We start from the raw sequence: 21077 nt of genomic DNA, 5'->3' as shown, positions 1-21077 counted from the left end.
ATGGCATCTACATCATTGGATGTATTCTGCTATTAACTTATTTTGATGGAAGTCAATCTGTTATATAAAATATAGGCTATGAAATTATCTTTAGTATATCAGCAGAAGTAAGAATATCTGTGGACTACTAATACATAAGATGCTGTACTTACAAGCAACATACTCTTGAACTGATACCATTTTGGGTTTCTTCTCTAAAGAACAGCTATGAATGAAGGACCTCAACAGCACAGGTCACAACACAGACTGTCGTGGTTTTCATGGCAGGCAACTACAAGGACTATCCAGGCTTCAGTAGCAACAATCAGAGCACAACTAGTAAGTATTGTTCATCTGGAGACATCCAAATGAGTGGGAATGATATGGATTGCTTCCCACTAAAGACTGGAAAGCATGCTTTCCCTTCCCCAGAACCAAAGGGCAGACTGCAACCTCTGGGGCACACCCATGTTCAAAATAATCAAGTGCCAGGTCACTGATATATTCACTGGAAGTGCTTTAAATTCCTTGTAAACAAGCCAACAATTCTGAACCAACTGGAAATCAAATAGGGTAAACTGGCATACACCCACTGTCAGAACATAACCTGTCTTGCAGGGTCAGTGAAGGTACATTTGCACTGAAGCACTAATGGTTACATAAGTCTCTTCCAGCTTTAAAGCTGCCTTCCTGAGCTGCCAGGTAACCACACCACTGCCTGTGCTGCACTGAGGTTTGCTTCATTGCTATTGCCATGATAACCTGCCATAAATTTTAAACCAGTGAAGGTACATCTATCAGAGATGCAGTTACTAGAGTGTAAGACACGCTTCAGTTCTCTACTGTTAGATCTACAATATAACTAATTTAAAGATTTCAACTTTTTGTTTTATTCTTTTCCTTCCTTGTTGCTACTTCTTAACTAAAAGCTCCATCACACAAGTTTGGAAGTGCTTCAAATTCAGGCTAGTCTATCCATTTGCAGGGAAGGCCAGATTTATGTAATGAGGAAGTTGGCTTTGGACAGAGAAAGAAAACCAACAAACTTACTGATGGCAAGGTACTCCTTATCAGTTGACCTGTGCTAACACACGTGTACATTTCTTCCCTGCTGTAAAAGCAAGACAGATCATTCAGCTTAAAGAAATCCCCAGGAAATAGTAGGTTATTAAACTTAATACATTGTACTGTTTACAATAATCTGATCACACATTCAGTGATTTCTTGCATACCACGACTCCTGCATGCCTTCTCTGTATTTAAATCCAAAGAAGGTATCTTCCAACGTGTAGTGGGTTTGTGTGGCCAGCTTTTGGCAGCAGGGTGCTAAAAATAAGCTAAGCTGCTAGAAGCCAGTGGCCAAGGCTGAGCCAACGAGCAATGGAGGTAACACCTCTGTGATTAACAGCTGGAGAAGGGGAAGAAGTTGCTGCACAGACACTGAACTGCAGCAGCAGCAGAAGGGAGTGACAATGCGAGATCAACGTCTCTGCAGACACCAAGGTCAGTGGACAAGGAGGGAGAGGAGATGCCCAAGCATGGGAGCAGAGATTCCCCTGTGACCTGTGGTGCAGCCCAAGGTGAGACAGGCCCTGCCCCTGCAGTCATGGAGGTCACAGGGGAGCAGAGATCCACCTGCAGCCCAGGAAGGGCCCCACGCTGCAGCGGATGGATGCCCAATGAAGGCTGTGACTCCATGGGAAGCCCACACTGGAGTAGGCTCCTGACAGGACCCGGGAACCCATGGAGAGGAGCCCATACCAGAGCAGGTTTGCTGGCAGGACTTGTGACTCTGTGGGGGACCCACGCTGGAGCAGTTTGTTCCTGAAGGACTGTTTCCCCCATGGATGAGACCCACAATGGGATAGTTCATGAAGAACTGTAGCCCATGGGAAGGACTCATATTGGACAAGTTTTTGGAGGACTATCTTTCATGGGAGGGACCTCACACTGTAGCAGTAGGAAGTGTGAAGAGGCCTCCCCCTGACAGGAAGCAGTAGAAAGATCATTTGTGATGAACTGACCGTATCCCTCATTCCCTGTCCTCCTGTGCTTCTGGGAGGAAGGAGGTAGAAGCTCAGGAAGAAGGAGGGGTGGGAGGAGGTGTTTTAAGATTCAGTTTTTCTTTCTCATTTCTCTACTCTGTTTGATTGACTGTTAATAAATCAAACTAATTCTCCCCAAGTTGAGCTTGCTTTGCCCATGAGGGTAATTGCTGAGTGATCTCCCTGTCCTTATCTCAACTAGAGAATCTTTTTATTATATTTCTCTCTCCTCTGTCCAGTTTATGAGGGAGAGTAACAGAACAATTTGGTGGGCACCTGGCACTCGGCCAGGGTTAAACCACTAAACCTGGCACCCAGCCAGGGTTAAACTACGAAATTCATCTCCTACAGGAGTTGCTTCCATGGAGATTCTCTGGTATCTAATGAAGCATAAACTGCCATTGAAGCTTTCCCATTCTTGGTCAAGGCACTTGGAATTGATCTCACATGTATGTATTCTCAGACGTCAAGAAAGGTGAACTCACATGCAATGTTAATGCAGCAAACACAGGTTAATATGTATTATACCTGCAACTAAGAACATATTTGCTAGAGGCAAATATTACAAGTGGTAAATTCTTTAAACTCTTTTATTTTGCTGGAGATATGTGTTCAACACTGTATTTCCACCTATTAATAAGTTCAGTGGATACACAGAATAAAGTTATTTAAAATGTTTTCAAATAAGTAAAGTTTTGTAAAAACATGACTGCATACATGATCTACTCTTGTAGTTTTATTGTGGGTGAAGATTTCCTTAAAATCTCTTAACAGAGACATGACTTCAGTTTTATTGGCATAAACGTAAAGTAAGTCTACTGGAAAAGGGCCAAACTGTTGTAAATTGCAGAATTTAGACCAGTTAACTTAGCTAATAAAGATTATAGACAATAATTTATTTCAGATTTTTCCTTCTAGTTTTGCAGTTAAGTTTTATATATTTGTTTGGTATAGGTTCAATGGGTTGTTTTGTTTAAGAATGAGGCACTGAGATTGCAGAACCCCACATAACCATATGGCACAAACAGCACCTGTGCACTTAGAAAGATCAGCACGATCTAACAATCAAGAACACATGATACCAAATGTTTCAGACCACATATAAATCAGAAACACAATATATCCTCAAAACTCAAGTTAGTTTCCATAGAGTGTAGCCTGAGGTTTCCTTGCACTTTAACCTCTTTTTATTCTGTAAAATAATAACTAAAACATAGAAATAAAATCTGCATGTGTTCTGGGATGAGAAACAATTTCACAGGGCTGTTCAGTTGTGTGAGGTGAGGTTCACAACACATACTTTTGTCTACAGAGATAGCAGGCAAATAAAACTGAAAACTTACAAGCAAAAGAACAATTTAGGAAGTGTGCTCTCCGTAAGTGCCATAATCCCACTCAGGTACTCATTTTGTACTGCCAGGAGGCATTACTAAGGGTGTGCATCTTTTGAGATTATAATGTAACGTGAGTCCACACTCTAGGAATATGAGACTCAGGCTTCTTTTCTTCCTCAGCTCTCAGAAGACCACCTTAAGTTAAAGAGTGTTTCTGTTACTCCTCCTGTTACTATGCTGTAGTAATGCAAAAATCATAAAGGACATCAAGCATGCTATGGCCAACTACACTGAATTCAGCTAGGAAAAGGGTGTAGGTTCAAGTCCACATTAACTGGAGCATCTGCCTTTTACCCAGTTATTATTCAGCATTAGATGCAGGAATATTACAGCAGCAGAACTAGAAGTCACGTTTCCCAGCATCAATAGAGGGTTTTACTAAAGTAAAGGAATATAATGAAAAATTGTATAATGAATTTGTAGCTCCATAATAAAAAACCTTGTCCCTTGGGGGTTCTGCAAGCACAAGGGAAAGGAGCTTTCTCTAGACTAAGCGTGAAGTACTAACTATCTGATAGTCTGACTATCAGCAGTTCCTGGGATTTGGTGATGAAAGGCTGGTAGGAGAGGAACCTTCAAATCTGTCAAATAGCCAGAGGCTACGAAAACAGGTAGATAGGTGTAAGCAAATTCACAAAAGATGAGATTGATAAAAACCTCAAATGCTTAGTCCCTTCCAGCAATCTGGAGTCCAATCATTGACTCTCACAACCTAGTAACTCTCTCTTTCATATCACTGTGTTTAGCTCCCTGCCTAGTGACAACTTGGAAACTTATGACCACTCACCTATCCTTTGTGGGTTTTCTTGCAAGGTTATTTTATCATATCCATTCTCTGTTTAAAGACTTTAATTTCTAATGAGGAGGGAAGAGAATTTTGTATTTGTCACACAGATAAGCACTGCAACAATACAGTACTTCTTGTTATTGCTATATTCCTTTCATGAACCTTTTTGTTTTACGCCTTACAGCACCCATGGGGTGTGCTACTGCATGAACATCACACATGCTATGATCTATTTTAAGAAACAACATTTAAGAGATGCCAGCAAAAGAGATTCACAGAATTCCTTGGGAAAGTCTGAACCCTCCAGCTCCTTTTAATTAATTTTACAGCATTTCAGATCTTAATATAAAACCCCTACAGACTAAGTAGTATTATTAGCCTTCAAATATGTAGTCAAGGTGATCTATTTCCAGTGTATAAACAAGTCACAGTAGTTTTAAACTCATCAGATCTTATTTGTACAATGGGATTAGCAACTGTTATGCTCTGGACCTTTCTTAAACGTAAGAGCCAACCTCCCTGGCACTGTAAAAATCTGTGAAGCCGACTGAAAATATGGACGACAGTCTCTCCTAATGATGACATACAGTATTGCTGCAAATGTCATAGTTTAGTAGTGGCTGGCTGCATTATTGGCAGCATATGAAACTAAATATTTTACCAAGACTAAGCTTCAATTTTTTAGGCTTTGTAACAAACCACTGCATTACAACAAATATTGTATCCAGGGGAACTTTAAAATCTAATTCTTTGAAAAGATGACCTCTTGAACACTTTCAATGAAAGCCCTTGATGTTTTGAATTCTAAAACTGACCAATTTTAAAAACATCCACAGTCTCAAATGTTAAGATGTTCTAGAAACCTGGATTGCTTAAAAATACCAAAGATTTAAGCTCACTAAAAAAACCCCACTTAAGAAAAATGAACTTCACATCTAAAATTCCTTTTACACATACTAGCTGTACCCATTGTAGCACACTGTAACTTAAAACAATTCTTTCACATTGGAAAAGCTTTTTCAACAGAAAACATTACAGCTTGTTCAAAAAATGTGACCCTTGGGGAGACAAACGTCTCCAGAAAGATTAGAAAATATCTCTTGTGGAGTTTGCATTAGATCTGAAGTCCAGAATAAAGGAGCATCAACCCACAATACAAGAAAACTCTGATTTTTTTTTTTTTTTAGTAAGAAAAAAAAGAACTCCACAGATAAAAATCACAAATGGCTCTAAAGGAAGGTAAGACCTAAGCAAGGGGCAATAGATAAAAAGTATCTTGACAAAGCAAGTAATTACTTGCTTTAACATGCCCCACAAATGCCTTAAAACAATATTTTGGTATTGCTGAAGAGCTGTAGCACCGCTTAGTACCACTCTGCCTTCACTGCCACATCTGTTCTCATTCTGTCCCCATGGCAATCAGGCCACTTCCTACTCAGTTCTCCCCCGGCTGAGCTGTTTGGTTCCCCCAAATCTTTCATATGTGAGTCACTGAAACACTTACTCATACTTAAACCCTGAACACTAAGAATTCAGATGGTGCTAACATATTTAAGTGGTGTGTAGGTGTGTTATCTGATGCACACAGTTACAGAGATCACCCTTCTATGAGTAAGTTTTACATTACAGATAAACTTGATAAACCCACTGTATGATAGGCTTATTATGACCTTTCCTGAACTATGCCCACAAATTAACACCTACTTATATTACTAGTAACACTCCAAGCCCCTAAGCAGTGTCCAACAGGAAAATACTGTATGGTTTAATTAAAATAAATCAGTAATATTTTCTTCCTCCTTACACTCAAGACCGCCTCAAGTGAGTGATGAATTTAAGCTTTCATTTCTCACAACTCTGGTATCACATTACATGGAAGCTGTAGATGCCCAGAAAGGAGCACACTTCCCTCTAAACCTGAGAAGGTTGACAACATTGAATTTTGAGGTCTTATTTCACTACATATAGCACAGTCTTCCTCAGTTTGCCTTACAACACTGTTAAAAATAGGTTGTTTCACAAAAATAATTAGAGTTGAAATAGCCATGCTCCCTCTGAGGAGCATCTCTCAGATAAAAGAGAGTCAGAGACTTGCACACTCAGTAAGCAGGACTCTGACTACAGACAGACTTCTTTTTCCAGCAAGAGTTGTTCTGACTAAAGAAATTACTGCTCACAAGCTGTCCCCAGCTGTTTGTAACTCTCCCTCTGGCAGGGGGTACTGGCAGGCTGAGATGCATGAGTGCATCTGGGTCAGCAAAAGCAGTTCAAATAGAAAGTCTCTCGTAATTGGTCTGATGTGGGCTGAGACAGGTTAGAAAGTGCTCGGTGCCACATTTTGCCTACACTGAAGATATTTGTTTGCATGTCAAATTGATGATTCACAGATAATTTGGAATTCAATCCTGTGAAATTATTACACAATTTGGCCTTGAAGTTGATAGGAAACAATTCTTCCAGATAGGCTCCAATTTGTAATTCTTTCTTGGCTACTTAGCCTCATGAAAACAATACAGCCATCAGCTAAACTGTGTGCATGAAGCAAAGTAAGCCCACAACCTGCCCAGGAGAAAACCAGTAAGTACAAAAGTTAATGTGGATTCTTTTTCATCAGAAGACATGTATTTTTCTCAGGACATCCCGAGTCATGTTTTCATGACACACAGGCATCGAGACAACACTGGTTTAGGTATGAACCATTAAATGCAAGCACCTTGTTTTGTGTTGTTAAATTAATAAAACCATTTTCAAGTTACTTGCTTGTCAGGAGTACAACATAATGTTTTCAGATGTAAAGCTCACACTGATCTTAAAATACAGGTTCCATACAGTAAAATTACACTGAATAAGGTTATTAGGCATAGCAGGAACGTACATTTTACACCATTCTCCACTCTCATTATAGTTTGATGCCTCATGCAGTTGTGTTTTTTAAGACGTAAGTATTTAGTAATGATGGATGAGAAGTAAAGCTACATGACAGAAAAGTATTACGACATTTACCAACCAGCTTTCAATTTACTCATTATAAAATCCCCGCTTCCCTACTCCTACAGTAGGGAGATGCAGCAGAGCTATTTCCTGAGATGGTTTCCTATAGCAGAAACATTCAGATTTCTACTAAACAGTGCTTGTTTTGTTGCTTGTTTTCAGAATTTTGCAGTACTAATGGTCCTGTTTATGCCAAGATTAATAACCAACAGTTGTAAATATATTCCAAACAACTGGAGGCTGAAGAGGAAACAGATCATATCAATGGCTTTGTTTGTGAACAGACTTCAATGCAACCATTGTCCATGGATTACAATTCAGAGGTCACTTTTTCTTATGTTCTGGAAACCATAAATAATGCATTCATTTTTAAAGCATTACATGAATTGACCAAATCCACATAGAAGTTTCCTCCAAGTGACTAGTAAGCACCTCTGAAGTTCATTCACATTTTTCAGCACGACTTTCAACAATACCTTCTTGACATCCAAAGATGAAAAATGCACTTCTAGAATCTGCAATTCAGATTCTTTATGGAAAACAGATCAATATTCTGTAATAATCTGTGCTCAAAACAGAATTAACAATTATGATGTATAATCTGATTATCAACAATTCATCTATTACCCTCTTTCAGAAGTGCACTGTACTTTCACAGAATCATAGAAGAGTTTGGGTTGCAAGAGCCCTTTAAGCTCATCTAGTCCAACCCCCTTGCAGTGAGCAGGGACGTCTTCAAAAAGTTCAGGTTGCTCAGAGCTTCATGCAACCTGAACTTGAAATGTTTCCAGGCATGGGATATCTACTATCTCTCTGGGCAACCTGTGCCAGTGTTTCACCACCCTCAGCGTAAAAAAAGTCTTCCTTACATCTGGTTTCAATCTACCCTCTTTCAGTTTAAAACCGTTACCCCTTGTTCTATCACTAGAGACCCTGCTAAGAAGTCTGTCCTCATATTTCTTATAAGCCTCTTTTAAGTATTAAAATGCCACAATAAGGTCTCCCTCAAGCCTTCTCTTTTCCAGGCTGCACAATCCCAACTCTTTAAGCCTTTTCTCATACACAGATTCCAGCTCTCTGATAATTTGTGGCCTCCTCTAGGCACACTTTAACAGGTTCATGTCTTTTACGGAGGAGCTGGATGCAGTACTCCAGATGGGGTCTCAAAGTTACTCAAAATAACAGAATTCATTATAGCAGTGATATTTCAAAATAACAGAGATGACTGGTCTTCTATTACCTTAGTATACATGGGAATAACCAAAGAAATCACAAAAGTCTGAAGGAAAAGAATCAGTCTTACTCCTAGTTTAGCTGTCCATGGTTTACAGTGAAAAAGAGTTGTGCCACCAAGATTCACTTGTCATTCCCCAAAACGTAAGGTTTACTATCACACTTACTTTGTAAAATATATTAATTAAGAGAATTATACATCCATGGCTAACAGTATGGGAATACAAAACATTTCACAAGAATGGGTAGCACTGCATGTGTAAAGCACATTGGTCTGCCTAATAAAAGCATATGGTGTTCCTCCTCTTTCACTAGCTTCCACCACTAGTTTCCACAAGTAGCATGATTCTTTCGGTTCTTAGCTTCCATCATCTGTCCACTAAAGGAATCTTAATTCACACACATTAACCTTCTTTTCTACTGACAGGTTGCTGAGAACATCTCAAAAAAAGTCTATAGACTCTGCATGCTTCCTCTACTTCTCCAGCTTACTCTTCCTCTTCCATTTCAGAATTGAGCTTTGGTTTAAAGATAACATTCAGCAAAACCATGGAGTAGGATGAGGTGATATTGTTGCATCAACGAGTAGGGGATTAGACTTGATGAGCCACAACATCCTCTCCTGTCTCCAGCTCAAATTCCACTCAAATCTCCACCATTAAAATTTATTTTCCTCTCCATCTACTTTGTAACTCTTATCACTTTGATTGCTGTTTATTTATGAAATCCTATTTTCTAATTCTCACCTTAGTGATTTCTTTTAATTTGCCTGCTGTGCTAGAAGCTTGTGAAGTCATCATACAGCCTCTAATCAAACCCCTACTTAAACAATCTCCTTAATTTGAGCTCATTCAAATACACAACATTAAAATGAGAATAAGAGTATCATATCACCTATAAGTCTACAACAACCGGCATTCTCTGAAAATCTTATTTCTACAGAGGAATGTTACTCACATATCTTCCAGTCAAGAGTCTTTTACATTTCATAGAATTATCGAATGGTAGGGGTTGGAAGAGACCTCTAGAGATCATCTAGTCCAACCCCCCTGCAGAAGCAGGTTCACCTAGATCAGGTTGCACAGGAACATGTCCAGGCGGGTCTTGAAGACCTCCAAGGAAGGAGCCTCCACAGCCCCTCTGGGCAGCCTGTGCCAGGGCTCCCTCACCTCAACAATGAAAGAGTTTTTTCTTATGTTTAAGTGGAACTTTTTGTGTTCCAGCTTCATCCCATTACCCCTTGTCCTGTTGCTAGCTACTATAGAAAAAAGGGATGTTCCAACCTCCTGACATCCACCATTTAGACATTTGTAAATGTGAGTAAGATCTCCCCTCAGTCTTCTCTTCTCCAGACTAAACAGCCCCAGTTCCTGCAGCCTTTCCTCATATGAAAGATGTTCCAGTCCCCTGATCACCTTGGTGACCCTGAGCTGGACTCTCTTCAGAAGTTCTCTGTCTCTCTTGAGCTGAGGAGCCCAGAATTGGACACAGAACTCCAGATGAGGCCTCACCAGGACAGAGTAGAGGGGGAGCAGAACCTGCCTTGACCTGCTGGCCACACTCTTCTTGATGCATCCCAGGATGCCATAATTATTTCTAACATCATTCTTACTGATTAAGCAATGTTAAAAATCTCAGTTATAACAATGTTATCACACATTTCTTTGCAAATAGTGTACTTCTAGGTTTATAGATACAACATGTGTTCACAATGAAGCGCATCTATTTTTACTTTCCTGATCTACATCTGAGCCTGTAAGTTTTTGTTCACATGTGTAAACTCCTTAACTTTCTCTACTGTATGATTTTAGCATTCCAGTGAAAAAGAAATTCTAAAGGAATAGAAGAATATACTACAATTTCTAGAGAAAATACACATATGCTTTCAGACAAGATTGCACCTCCAGCTTCAGTTGCAGGAATTCTATTAAAAGCCTAAGAACTAACATTGATGTCTGTAGAATATAAACAGTATAACCACAATATTTTTAGGTGACAAATTGGATTTCACCTTGTTTCCTCTAAAGATAAGAATCAAATGGTATTTTCCCACATTACCTGTATAAACACTAAATTCAGTAACCTGACATATCAATTTGAGATAATGAAACAAGACACAACTCGTGAGACACAGGAAAATTTCTCATAGAAATGTCCAGATTTAGACACATATGTTAATACTTTGCAAAACAGGTAAAACCTTCCTGATTATGGAAGTACAAGCAGCCACTCATTAATACCAGAGAATCTAAATGCATTATGTTTTTAGAAAAACTGAACTCATATGAAGAAGTCTAGAAAAGAATTTACATGCCCAACTTTCAGCTACTCAACATGAAAGCAGACCTTAACATACTAATTGCCTAAATTCCGGACTATGATGACAGGTTTGAAAAACAAAGAGCCATGTAAAGCCAGTCATATTTGCAATCTCCTTTTCCTGTAATCATGTCCGTATGCCAGACATCTGAGTACAACATTTTCCACTGACACTTTGCAGTTAAGGTGTACTTTCACTTATGTCAACTTCTGACCTTGGGTCACAGTTACAGCCCGTTTTTCCTACATTAATCACGTTGCAAAGAACAAGAAATTCCACTTTAAATTACAACCTTTAAAAGTCAACTAACCTTTCAGTATTGAAGTTGGAATGAGACAATTAAAAAGCTCATGAATTTAAGCTGAAATTAGTTGCTGGATTTAAACAGCTGGAGAGGGGAAGAGAGACATAGCTGAAGGAAGTATATTGAGAGCAGCAGGAGTCCCTTTAGGAGAGAAACAGAGAACAGTTAGTAAAAGGAAGTAGAATAAATAACATGAGAAGAACAGTGTTTATAAAATGAAAAAGGGATAAAAAGAAAAAGCAATAATAAGTCTCAATAGAAACGGGAATAGAAAAGGCAAAGGGAAGTAAAGGAGTAGAACTGGTGATGCTCCAAGACTTCATGCAGAGTCTTACCTCTAAAACTGTGATTATTTGCCTCTGATTGAAGTGTAAAGCACTGTGAGAGGTATGTTATTACAGAATAAACTGATATGAGGGATTTGTGAGTCTCATATAAAGCTGGGATAAAGAGTAACTCAATCTAGAAACAGTGAGTTCCTCAAGTGTTCAGACCATGGCTATGTTGCCAAGGGTATATTCTCCAAAATTTGCCTTTGAATCTACCAATATTGCCATTTATGCTGCGGTGCCATTCAGCTTCCCAAGACCAGGCAGATACCAAGAACTTTTCCAACCACTTTTCCACTAAATCAAGCAGAGCTTCAGGCTCTAAATACACCTGTTTGAAGTACTTATAAGAAAAAAAGGATTTATTTTCTAAAAATTAGATGTAAGCACTAGATCTAGGGAAGGTGATACCTATCTGCTTTAATCATAAGGCTAAAATCCAAAGTATGCACAGACACCAAACACTAGGATCATCTAGTACTTAGTCTTGATAATTGCATCCATACATAACAAAATCTGTATTGCAGTTTCAGCTTGATAGAACTTGCTTTCATTTTATTTCCTAAGCAATGATGTGAAGATCTCCATGCTTTTGTGATATACATCTCTTGTCACTCATTGGTTATGGGTTAGGATGGATAATCAGAGTTGACTTGTCAACAAGGAAAGACATTTTACAACCAAAGTATCTTCATACTAGATAGGAGATAACCCAATAAGAAAAGCATGTGTGTTACCTACATAGTAGGTGCAAAATGAAAACCAATTTAAGTAATTCCACCATTTACCAAGCAGTATTACTGAAGTGCTATCATTGCTACACAAAAAACCAATCAGGTATAATTTTTAGGTGTCTTTATATGAGGTAAACATCATATTTTACTTTATTAATTAAATCTGTACTAGTACTAAACAGATAGAAAATGTATAATATTAGTATTGTACATGTCCTTCATAGACCTAATTCTTCAACAAGAAATCCCAGGACCAAATCCTAATCAAATGGCTAAGAAAGGCTCTCACCTACTTCTCTTCTGTGATGGAAAAAAATCAGACTGCATTTGTGACAATTAGGACAAGTTTGTGGTCACTGGGGTCAGAGCAAAATGCCAGCCAATCAACCTTTGTCTGTGCAAAGGATGTAATGTTATTGTGGGAGCTATTGAACTCCTCAAGTTGCATTTGTGCTGAGAGAAATCTGTATTATCACTCCAGCTATTTAGTGTACTTTCTCAGATATTTCTAGAACAACTTCTTCAAGAAATGCTCTCTCACTAGGGAGGTGAAATATAAATATAAGTCACACAAACAGAAAATGTGACCACAAATGCTAAAAAACAAGCTGGTCATATCATGATCATTGCCTTACTGAAACAAATGAAGCCTTATTGCATAACTTCCTCTGAAGATAACAGGAAGTCTTGATCCTTACTTCAACACTGGATTTGCTTCAATGGCTTAGTTAATTTTCTTATAAAACACTATCATCATCTAGCGGTATATTTTTCAACTATGTAAGCTGCATGTTATGAAGATGAAAGCATTTCATTTACTTAGCATTAAATATTTAGAATAAGACATAAGTTTATCATCTTGCAGTTATGACAAACCTTGTGGGGGCGGGGGTGGAAGATGAAGTAACATGAAATAAACTTGCCAGAACTGTTGAGGCTTTTGAGAACAAACAAGATGCCGACATTTTACATGATGGAAATTTGAATAATTTCCTATCCATAAGTGAAGGCAGACTAAATAAAAGGATACAGCTTGAGGAAGTTTCGTATTCATACTAGCCATAAAGTATAAAGAGACATGAGCAGATATTCTGAAAGAAAATCTCACGGGTTTTTCAAACAAAAACATTCTTCAGAATGTTTTTCTTACAGTTTGGGGATAAAAAAAAGGAATAAATTCCCATTTGCAAAAATCCACCGCTTAGTGTGAACACACAACGAGAAGATACAGGAATAAGTTGTTGACTTACGTGGTAACTTTTCAGTCTAACAAAATCGACTTTCATGGAGATGAACCTTTCTGAATTTCTGCTGAGATTTTTAATGTGCTCCACAAGGTCAGCACAGAACTTGTAGCCACCTTTAAGGACACAGAGAACCACAATATCATTGTCTCCAATGTCTTGCATAATATCTTTGGCCAATCGTTCTGTCCTGGGGTGAAAAAAATAAGGATAAAATGACATTAGGTGCAGATCCTCTAAGTTCATGGTATGAGTTCCACGTGGTTACAGACACTGTGGTGAGTATATAGCTCAGCTGACAGCCTGTTTAAGTATCTTGATTTGACGTGACTGGGTTTGGATCAAGTAGGCAGATACAAAGTGATGGAAGCGAGACACAAAGCATATGAATCAAACTCATTAGCCTTAAATGCATAAATTCCCCAGTTGTAGAAAAGAGAGTAATACATTTCAGCATATACTGAATTCTTATGGATTTCAGAGACTTTGGAGTAGAGAATGCAACTTACCCTTCATTTTTACCTCACAGGAAACATCAAAATATTCTTGTACAATCCCCAAACTTGTTACATTAGTTACTACAGAGGAACAATAATTTGTGAAAGGAAGAGAATTATTAGCAATATTTCATGCCAATGGGCTTTCTTTCTGCCATACAACAGCATAGAATTTTTCAATATAAAAATAATAAACATAAATGTTTATCTTAAGTAGCTTTGCTTTCTAAAGAACAAGGTAGATGGCATTTCTAGACCTAAAAGAGGGTATCAGGTCATTTCTAGACGTAAAGTAGGTATCAACAGAAGTCTGAAGAATGTCATTTCATGTTTGGAGGAAAACCAGCTCATGGCATCATTTTCTGTAAACACTTTTGCTGCAAAGTTCTTTGATAGCTCTCTGAAGTAGATCAGTAGTTTCAATGAGAGTGGACTTCTTGACCGGATGCAATTTATTAAGTAATCCTATCATTTACCTTGTGTCTTTTCTTCTTTTTTTCTCTACTGCCTGGGAATCCATTTGCCACTACATAAATACATTGAATTTTAGTGAAATCTACATGTGTTCACGTACCAGAGAAGAGTAAATTCTAAATTTAAGATTTAATTATGAGCAAATTATGATTTAATTATGAGCATTAATTATGAACAAAGGCTGTCACTTCATTTTCACATCTTTGTATTTGTAATGCTCAAGGAAACTCTACAGAGCATTTATTTAGTATTTTTTAAACTTGAAAAACAGAAGACTTCATTCCATTATCCTGTTTGACCTCAAATACAGGATTCCTTTTACTGACAATTAGTTAAAGGAAGATGAGCAAAATAGTCTTGTAGCATCTTTTATCAAGTCTGTGAATAATGAGGAAAAACTAACATTAAGAAGAAACATTTCTCTGCTGATTTTCATTTTTTTATTGCCTCCCTCAGATTGAGGAGACAAAATTTCCAAATATTCCAACTCCACTTTGTCCTTTAAAAGAGTATGAACACCAGCAGAGACAAAAACGTACTAATTTCAATTTCTAAACCAAAAATGACAGTTTTCTAAACCTATATTTATTTGCTACCAACTGACAAGAGAACATCCTCAAGCACTTAATCTTCTTCCTACATGAAGATTTTGCATGATCACAATATGTTCAGTCCTGTTTCCTCTTCCATTAGAACAGAATCAGTCTTGTCCACTGGAGTAAGAAAAAACAGTGGAGTTCATTCTGCTCAATTACAAAACAACACTGGAGTTCAATTCTTACTTAAAATAAATTTATACCGAACTCCATGCTAACTGAAGTTGTAAAGTATTTACTCAATGAAGGATTAAAAGTCAGTTGACTCTGAGTAAGAGATGGAAAATTCAACACAATGGTAACTGAAAAGTCAATGAAAGAAAACTTGTGTTTAAAAACAAATACAGGAGTCATAACTCTTCCTTATGATGGATGTTTACTGTCTTCTTTCAAGGAGTTCCAACAATTTCAGTACTTATAACAAGCTGTTTAAATGTGGTAGGTAGAAAGCTGCAGGCTGAAAATGTCCCAGGAAATTCCTTTCAGATACTACCAAGAAATACACTGTTGAAAATTACCATTTCCATTTGTAACTTGTTCATAAGAATTTTAACAGTAAGCCAAAATAGTAACTGAGCATGAAAACTGAGCTGGGCTACCACAAATACCAAAGCACCATCAAATGCCTACACTGAGAGCATATGGGAACTACCACAAGGTACAGAATCAGGGATGATCAAACTTTCCCACTGGCACTCTCCAGACTTAGCATCTGGACCCTACACAGGCCATGACACAATGTTCAGTTGTGCTGAGTGGCAGAAGTCAATGGTGCAGTCAGGAACCATGAGATTAATCATCATTTATAATTTCTACTAGGGAATTGCCAAAGTTCTACATAACTGAATTGAGTTTTTTCTCCTTTTTGTATTAAAAACACAAGATGGTTAGAGTGCAAGTGAGACATTCTACTATATACAAAGCCTTCCACCCGTGCTTTCACCTTCAGTTCAGCTCTCTAGTAATTTATATTCCAATGCCAACTTCACTATATCATCACACTCTCCTTTTTGTGGGACCAGTGTCCTATTCAATGCTCAAATCAGAAATGAGGGGAAAGAAAATAGACAGGGACTTGCAAAGGCAACTACAAGTTTATCACTTTCTAACCTTCAAGCTGTTTGTTACTTTCCAAATGAAAGAAAGTATTTTTATAAATGCTAATATTTTAGGACAAATGTTATATGCACACTACAGATGGCTTGATAAAAAAGAATACTACTGACCAAAGAATGTATTTAGTAACATTCCAGCTATACATACCTGTCAACAATAATGCCATGAGGTATGAGCACATATTCCAGATCTCCGTAGTAGTGTTGAGGATAAGTGAACAAATCCAGACTGTATCCGGGCCAATTGTCTGAAATCTGAATATCAAATAGTACTGTTAAACACACTTCATGGTGTTTGATGATACATAACTGATATAAAATCAGTGCCCTAGTACACTCTGTTGCCTGATTAAATCATATGACACATTCCTTTCCAGTTATAATTTACTCTTTCGCGTTTCCTATTAATCTATTTGCTTCTCAGTGTATCTCAGCAATCAAATGCTACAGTTTTTGCCCCACAGAATGTGGGGAATTTCACCTGAAATTACCAACAACTAGAGAGAACGGGGAAATATTTAATACTAAACTAGTGGCAAGTTTAAGCTTCTTACTTTCAAACTTGAAATGCAAATGAAAGATTACCAATGAAGAGCAATTCTCCAAAGGGAGATTCAGACAGTGGGACTAAAAGTCATAAAATCATAAATTAAAATGGAACATTTCTAGATTAGAGGTATTCTAAAGTCACACATAAATAAACAAATATTCTATAGATGAAACAACACACAGGGAGAATAAATTATGTGGTTTATGGACGGCATCTCTACAAATCAGTGCAAGACTGTACTTCTTGCCAAAGGTGAAGTTCTGAATTTAGATAAGTCATCAAAGGCAAGTGATTACAAAATGTTCACATCTCACCTCACTGTCAGCTAGTCTGTAAATCCATATATTTACAGGAATAATATTTACAGATTTAATATATGTTGGTTTTGTAAGTATTAGAATACAATAATTAGGAGATCCTACAGCATATGATGGCAGTACAGGTAGTAGGGCAACAATCAGCCAACAGGTAAAGGCTTCAGAAGCCATCTATGAAGACACAAAATCATCATCACGAGACGCAAACAAACTCCAAACCAACAATTTTCACAATGCCTTGTGGAAGAGAAGCCCTGCAGCTTCAGAAGGTATTCTGGAATCATTACGAAGCTTTGTGTCAATATCGGTTCAGGATAAAAAGTGACACCTGATAGGTTTTCTTTATAATCCTGTTTGTCAAGTCACATATGGTCTTTCTTCTTTCTACAGTGTGACCACATGAACCTTGAGTAAAAGAATAAATGGTGAGAAACCTGTCTTTGTGAAATGCACATCTTAATGTGCACTTTTCTGCTAAAAACAGCCTTTAAAGAGCCATCACTGAAACTAACCTCTGCTTATGATTCCATGTAGTAGAGCCATAAACCATGTCTCAAAACTATCCAGGCTAACACAAGATATTTGGTGTTGAGCTGTTCCTCCACATCTATTTTTCCTGAGCTCAGGCCTAACCCCGCCTTATGCCATAACAATACGGTGTTCTGTCTCAGGGATTTTTGGTTGGTTAGTGTTTATTTGGTTATTCATAGACAGTTACAGGCACTCCAACTGTTGTATTTTCTTAACTCTACCCAGCAGTTTCTGTCTCAATAAAAGTTATTTGTTGGTAATCACAACTGAACATTTGCTCATAAAGAGCATAACTTAAAGATCACTAGAATCAATGAAAGCTTTTCCTCTGATTTACAGAAGCCTTGAAACTAGACAAAAAGAAACAAAAAAGTTACTTAGTTATGTTCCTCATTTCCATAGAAACGGGAGATTATAAATACCCTCCTTGGCGAGGCTTTTAATTAGAGGCAAAGCTTGCTCCAAAAACACTGCTGCAGAAAGCCTGGGAAGCCTATTTTCTCATCTTCATTTTCAGTACATAGAGGTAGCTGATATGTTTAAAACATTTTGTAGTAATTAACTGTCTGGCACAGCTTTGTTCAAAAGTATTTTAACATAAAATGAAACAGTTTCAGACAGCGCTTTAAATTTCCTACTTGTCAGTGTTCCTTACTTAGGCATTCTCGTAGAATTGCGTGTTTCCAGCGTGATGCAGATGATCAAACTAATTGGATGGAAACGGCTTCAGAATTCCTACAAACCAACAGTTTTTACTTAGGTTACAGTATGTCCTTTATGAAACAAGATCAGGATGAAATTTTGGTTCTCCTATGTGTCCTTCTGGTTCTCTTTAATAAAAGAGCATGAGCTGCATCACTTGCAGTAATCATAGAACTGTAGAATGGTAGGGGTTGGAAAGGACCTTTAGAGATCATCTAGTCCAACCGCCCTGCAGAAGCAGGTTCACCTAGATCAGGTCACATAGGAACATGTAATACAGAGATTCTCCTTCTAAGTGCTCAATGGCACTTGACAAATAACATGAAATTCACACGTACTTTCCAATTCTTTTTCTACTACAATAAGCCTATTTCATATTCTTCTTCCTAGCTGTAAATTTAAATCAGTATTCTGATTGTGATTTTTTTTAAAAGGGAAATTATCCTCAGTTTTATAGCTATGCATTAAAAAAGACATCCACCCCAAATTAAACGCAACTTCTTTCTGCATCTGGCTTTAGACAGTATCCAATTGGGTAAACAAATATATATACTAAGAATGTTGGTGCACAAATATATAAAAAAAGTCCTATAGTAAAAGAAAGAACTATTTTTCAAGTTCATGGATGTTCAAGCAGACTAGCAGAAATTCCTCAGGTCTTTAAAATTTGATGCGAATGTATACAAAAAAGCATACAAATACATGTCAATACCCAAAAGTGTTCCTTTGAGGCCTGAGAGAGAAGCTGGAGACATTCAATTACAATACCTTTGGAAGAACATTTGTGAGTTTTGTTGAGGAAGCAAGTATGAAGCAAAGTCCAGTGTTTGTAAACTTAGATCATACTGTACCTGTCTTACTTCTGATTGTTTTTTGGGGAGGTGGGGAGTGAACGCACACATTTGTGTGTAGCGAAGAGCAGGCATTAAACCAATACAGCAAAACATGGTTATGAGCATCTATCTCTGCCTTTGCATTATCCTCACGCTGCTTTGGCACCAAAAAAAGTCACTCACTTCAAACATGTCATTTATTATGCAGGTGCGAGGACAGGTCCTTGATGCGCAGTGGTTTCAGGCAGACCTTGAACACATGGCAGTGGGTTTCTTTGGAAGGGGGAAGAGACGTTGGTGTGGACAGGTTGTAACCGGTGCCCACACACAGCCCTCAGCTCTGAAACATGACCTGGGTGGTTGTCCTGACGCTCAATTAAAATCCCAACGCCGAAATTAAGTAAGAACATACCTAAGGCGGTGGCAGTAATGGGTTTTGCTTCACTGGAGAATCTGGTTTGTCCCTCAGAACAGGGAGCATATTCGTTCCTTTTTGCATGATTTCTTGAGCCCCACGGGTACCTAAAACGCACTGCCAAAGTTCCGGCTTTTCCTCCGCAGAGAAAGAGAAGGGGCAGCCTCACAGCCTGCTCTCACAGCCTGCTCTCTCTCAGCTCTACCATATCCTCGAAGGCCTCTAAGCATTTCGGTGGAACCAGACACGCCGGGATCCCTGGGGATCCTGACCTCAAACAACCTGGTGAAACGCACTGGCCACAGCCGCCGCTCGGGATAATCCCAGACCGTATTTTCCCAGTGGAAGCCGAAAGCCTGCCGAAAGCCAAGGAGCCCGGGCAGCCCGACACGCCCCTTTACCGCTGCTGCCGGCGGGCCGGGCAGGGCCGCGTTCTCCTCCGGCAGCCCTGGCAGGGCCGGGGCCGGCGGGCCGCGGCGTGAGGCAACGCCAGCGCGAGGCGGAGAGCGAGGGACGCGGCCCAAGTGCCGGCCGGCGAAGCCCAAAGCGAGAGGGGCGGGGGCCGGGCACGGTACGGCGCGGAGCGGGGCCAGGGCCCGGCAGAGAAGGGCCGGGCAGGCGCAGCGGATCGAGCACCAAGCGCGGGGAAGCGGCGCGGGCGGGAGGGCTGCGCGAGGACGGCAGCGGCGCATGGCGGAACGGGGCGGCGGGGGAGCAGGGCTGTGGGGATGGCGCACCGCGGGCGCGAACGGCCGCGCCGCGTGACGCGCTGCATTTACCACGACGCCGCGGCCTCCACCGCTCCGAGCCGAGTCGCTCCCAACTTGCCCGGCCATCTTCCGCCGCGCCCGCCCGAGGGGCTGCGGCGGGGCGGGGCCGCGGGGCTGGGGCTCGCCGGCAAGCCGCGGCGGGTCGAGGGAGGTGGCGAGGAGCCCGTTGTCCGCGGGGCCGTGGGGCGTCGGAGGGGGCTGGCACCGGCGCGGGGGCTGCACCCCTGTGTGGGGCCGGTCATCGCCTCCCCAGGACGCAGAGCCTGTGGCGTGCCCACGGGCGGGCACTCGCCAGCTTTTCTTCTGCCGTGACAAGCATAATGGCTAAAGGTCTCCAGAGAGGAGAGAAAATGCAAACTGTAATGTGTAAGCTAAACTGTAGGTAAAGTCACAGGGTAAGTGTTCAGAAAGCACCACACAGGACACGAGTGTCTGCGAGTGGGTATGCCGTGTCCATCAGGTGAGATTTGAGATCATTGAATCATTTTGGTTGGAAAAGACCTTGAAGATCATCAAGTCCAACCACTAACCTAACACTGCCAAGCCCACCTCTAAACCATGTCCCTTTGCACCTCATCTACACGTCTCTAAATGTTTCCAGGGATGGTAACTCCACCACCTCCCTGGGGAGCCTGTGCCAGCGTCTAACAACCTTGGAGAAAAGGTTCTTCCTAATCTCCAATCTAAACCTCCCTTGGCACAACTTGAGGCCATTTCCTCTTGTCTTAAGGTTCAGTACTTAGGAGAAAATACTGCCCCCCACTTTGCTACATCCTCCCTTCAGGTAGTTGTAGAGTATGATAAGGTCTCTCCTCAGCCTCTTCTAACCATTTCTATCAGACACTCCTCATCAGACTTTTCTCCAGACCACCAGCTTCATTGCCCATGCCTGGACGTACTCCAGCACCTCAGTGTCC

The 21077-nt window shown here is 39.8% G+C and overlaps 1 protein-coding gene across 3 annotated transcripts in view; it reads right to left on the bottom strand.

Annotated features, from left to right (window-relative positions):
- Positions 1–20250, bottom strand: part of PRTFDC1 (phosphoribosyl transferase domain containing 1) — a 47018-nt gene extending 26768 nt beyond the window's left edge. For all 3 annotated transcript variants that reach the window (XM_061996541.1, XM_061996540.1, XM_061996542.1), the window contains exons 1-3: positions 20170–20250; positions 16191–16297; positions 13367–13550 (exon numbers count right to left, since the gene is read on the bottom strand). In XM_061996541.1, coding sequence (XP_061852525.1) covers positions 13367–13550; positions 16191–16297; positions 20170–20226 — 348 coding nt within the window. In that variant the 5' untranslated portion in view covers positions 20227–20250. The remainder of the gene's footprint in view (positions 1–13366; positions 13551–16190; positions 16298–20169) is intronic.
- Positions 20251–21077: the final 827 nt, after the last annotated feature.

Source organism: Colius striatus, chromosome 5, assembly GCF_028858725.1.
Source record: "Colius striatus isolate bColStr4 chromosome 5, bColStr4.1.hap1, whole genome shotgun sequence".
In the NCBI taxonomy this organism is placed as follows: domain Eukaryota; kingdom Metazoa; phylum Chordata; class Aves; order Coliiformes; family Coliidae; genus Colius; species Colius striatus.
Note: the sequence above shows the minus strand (reverse complement) of the source record. Positions and strands in the feature narration are given on the sequence as shown.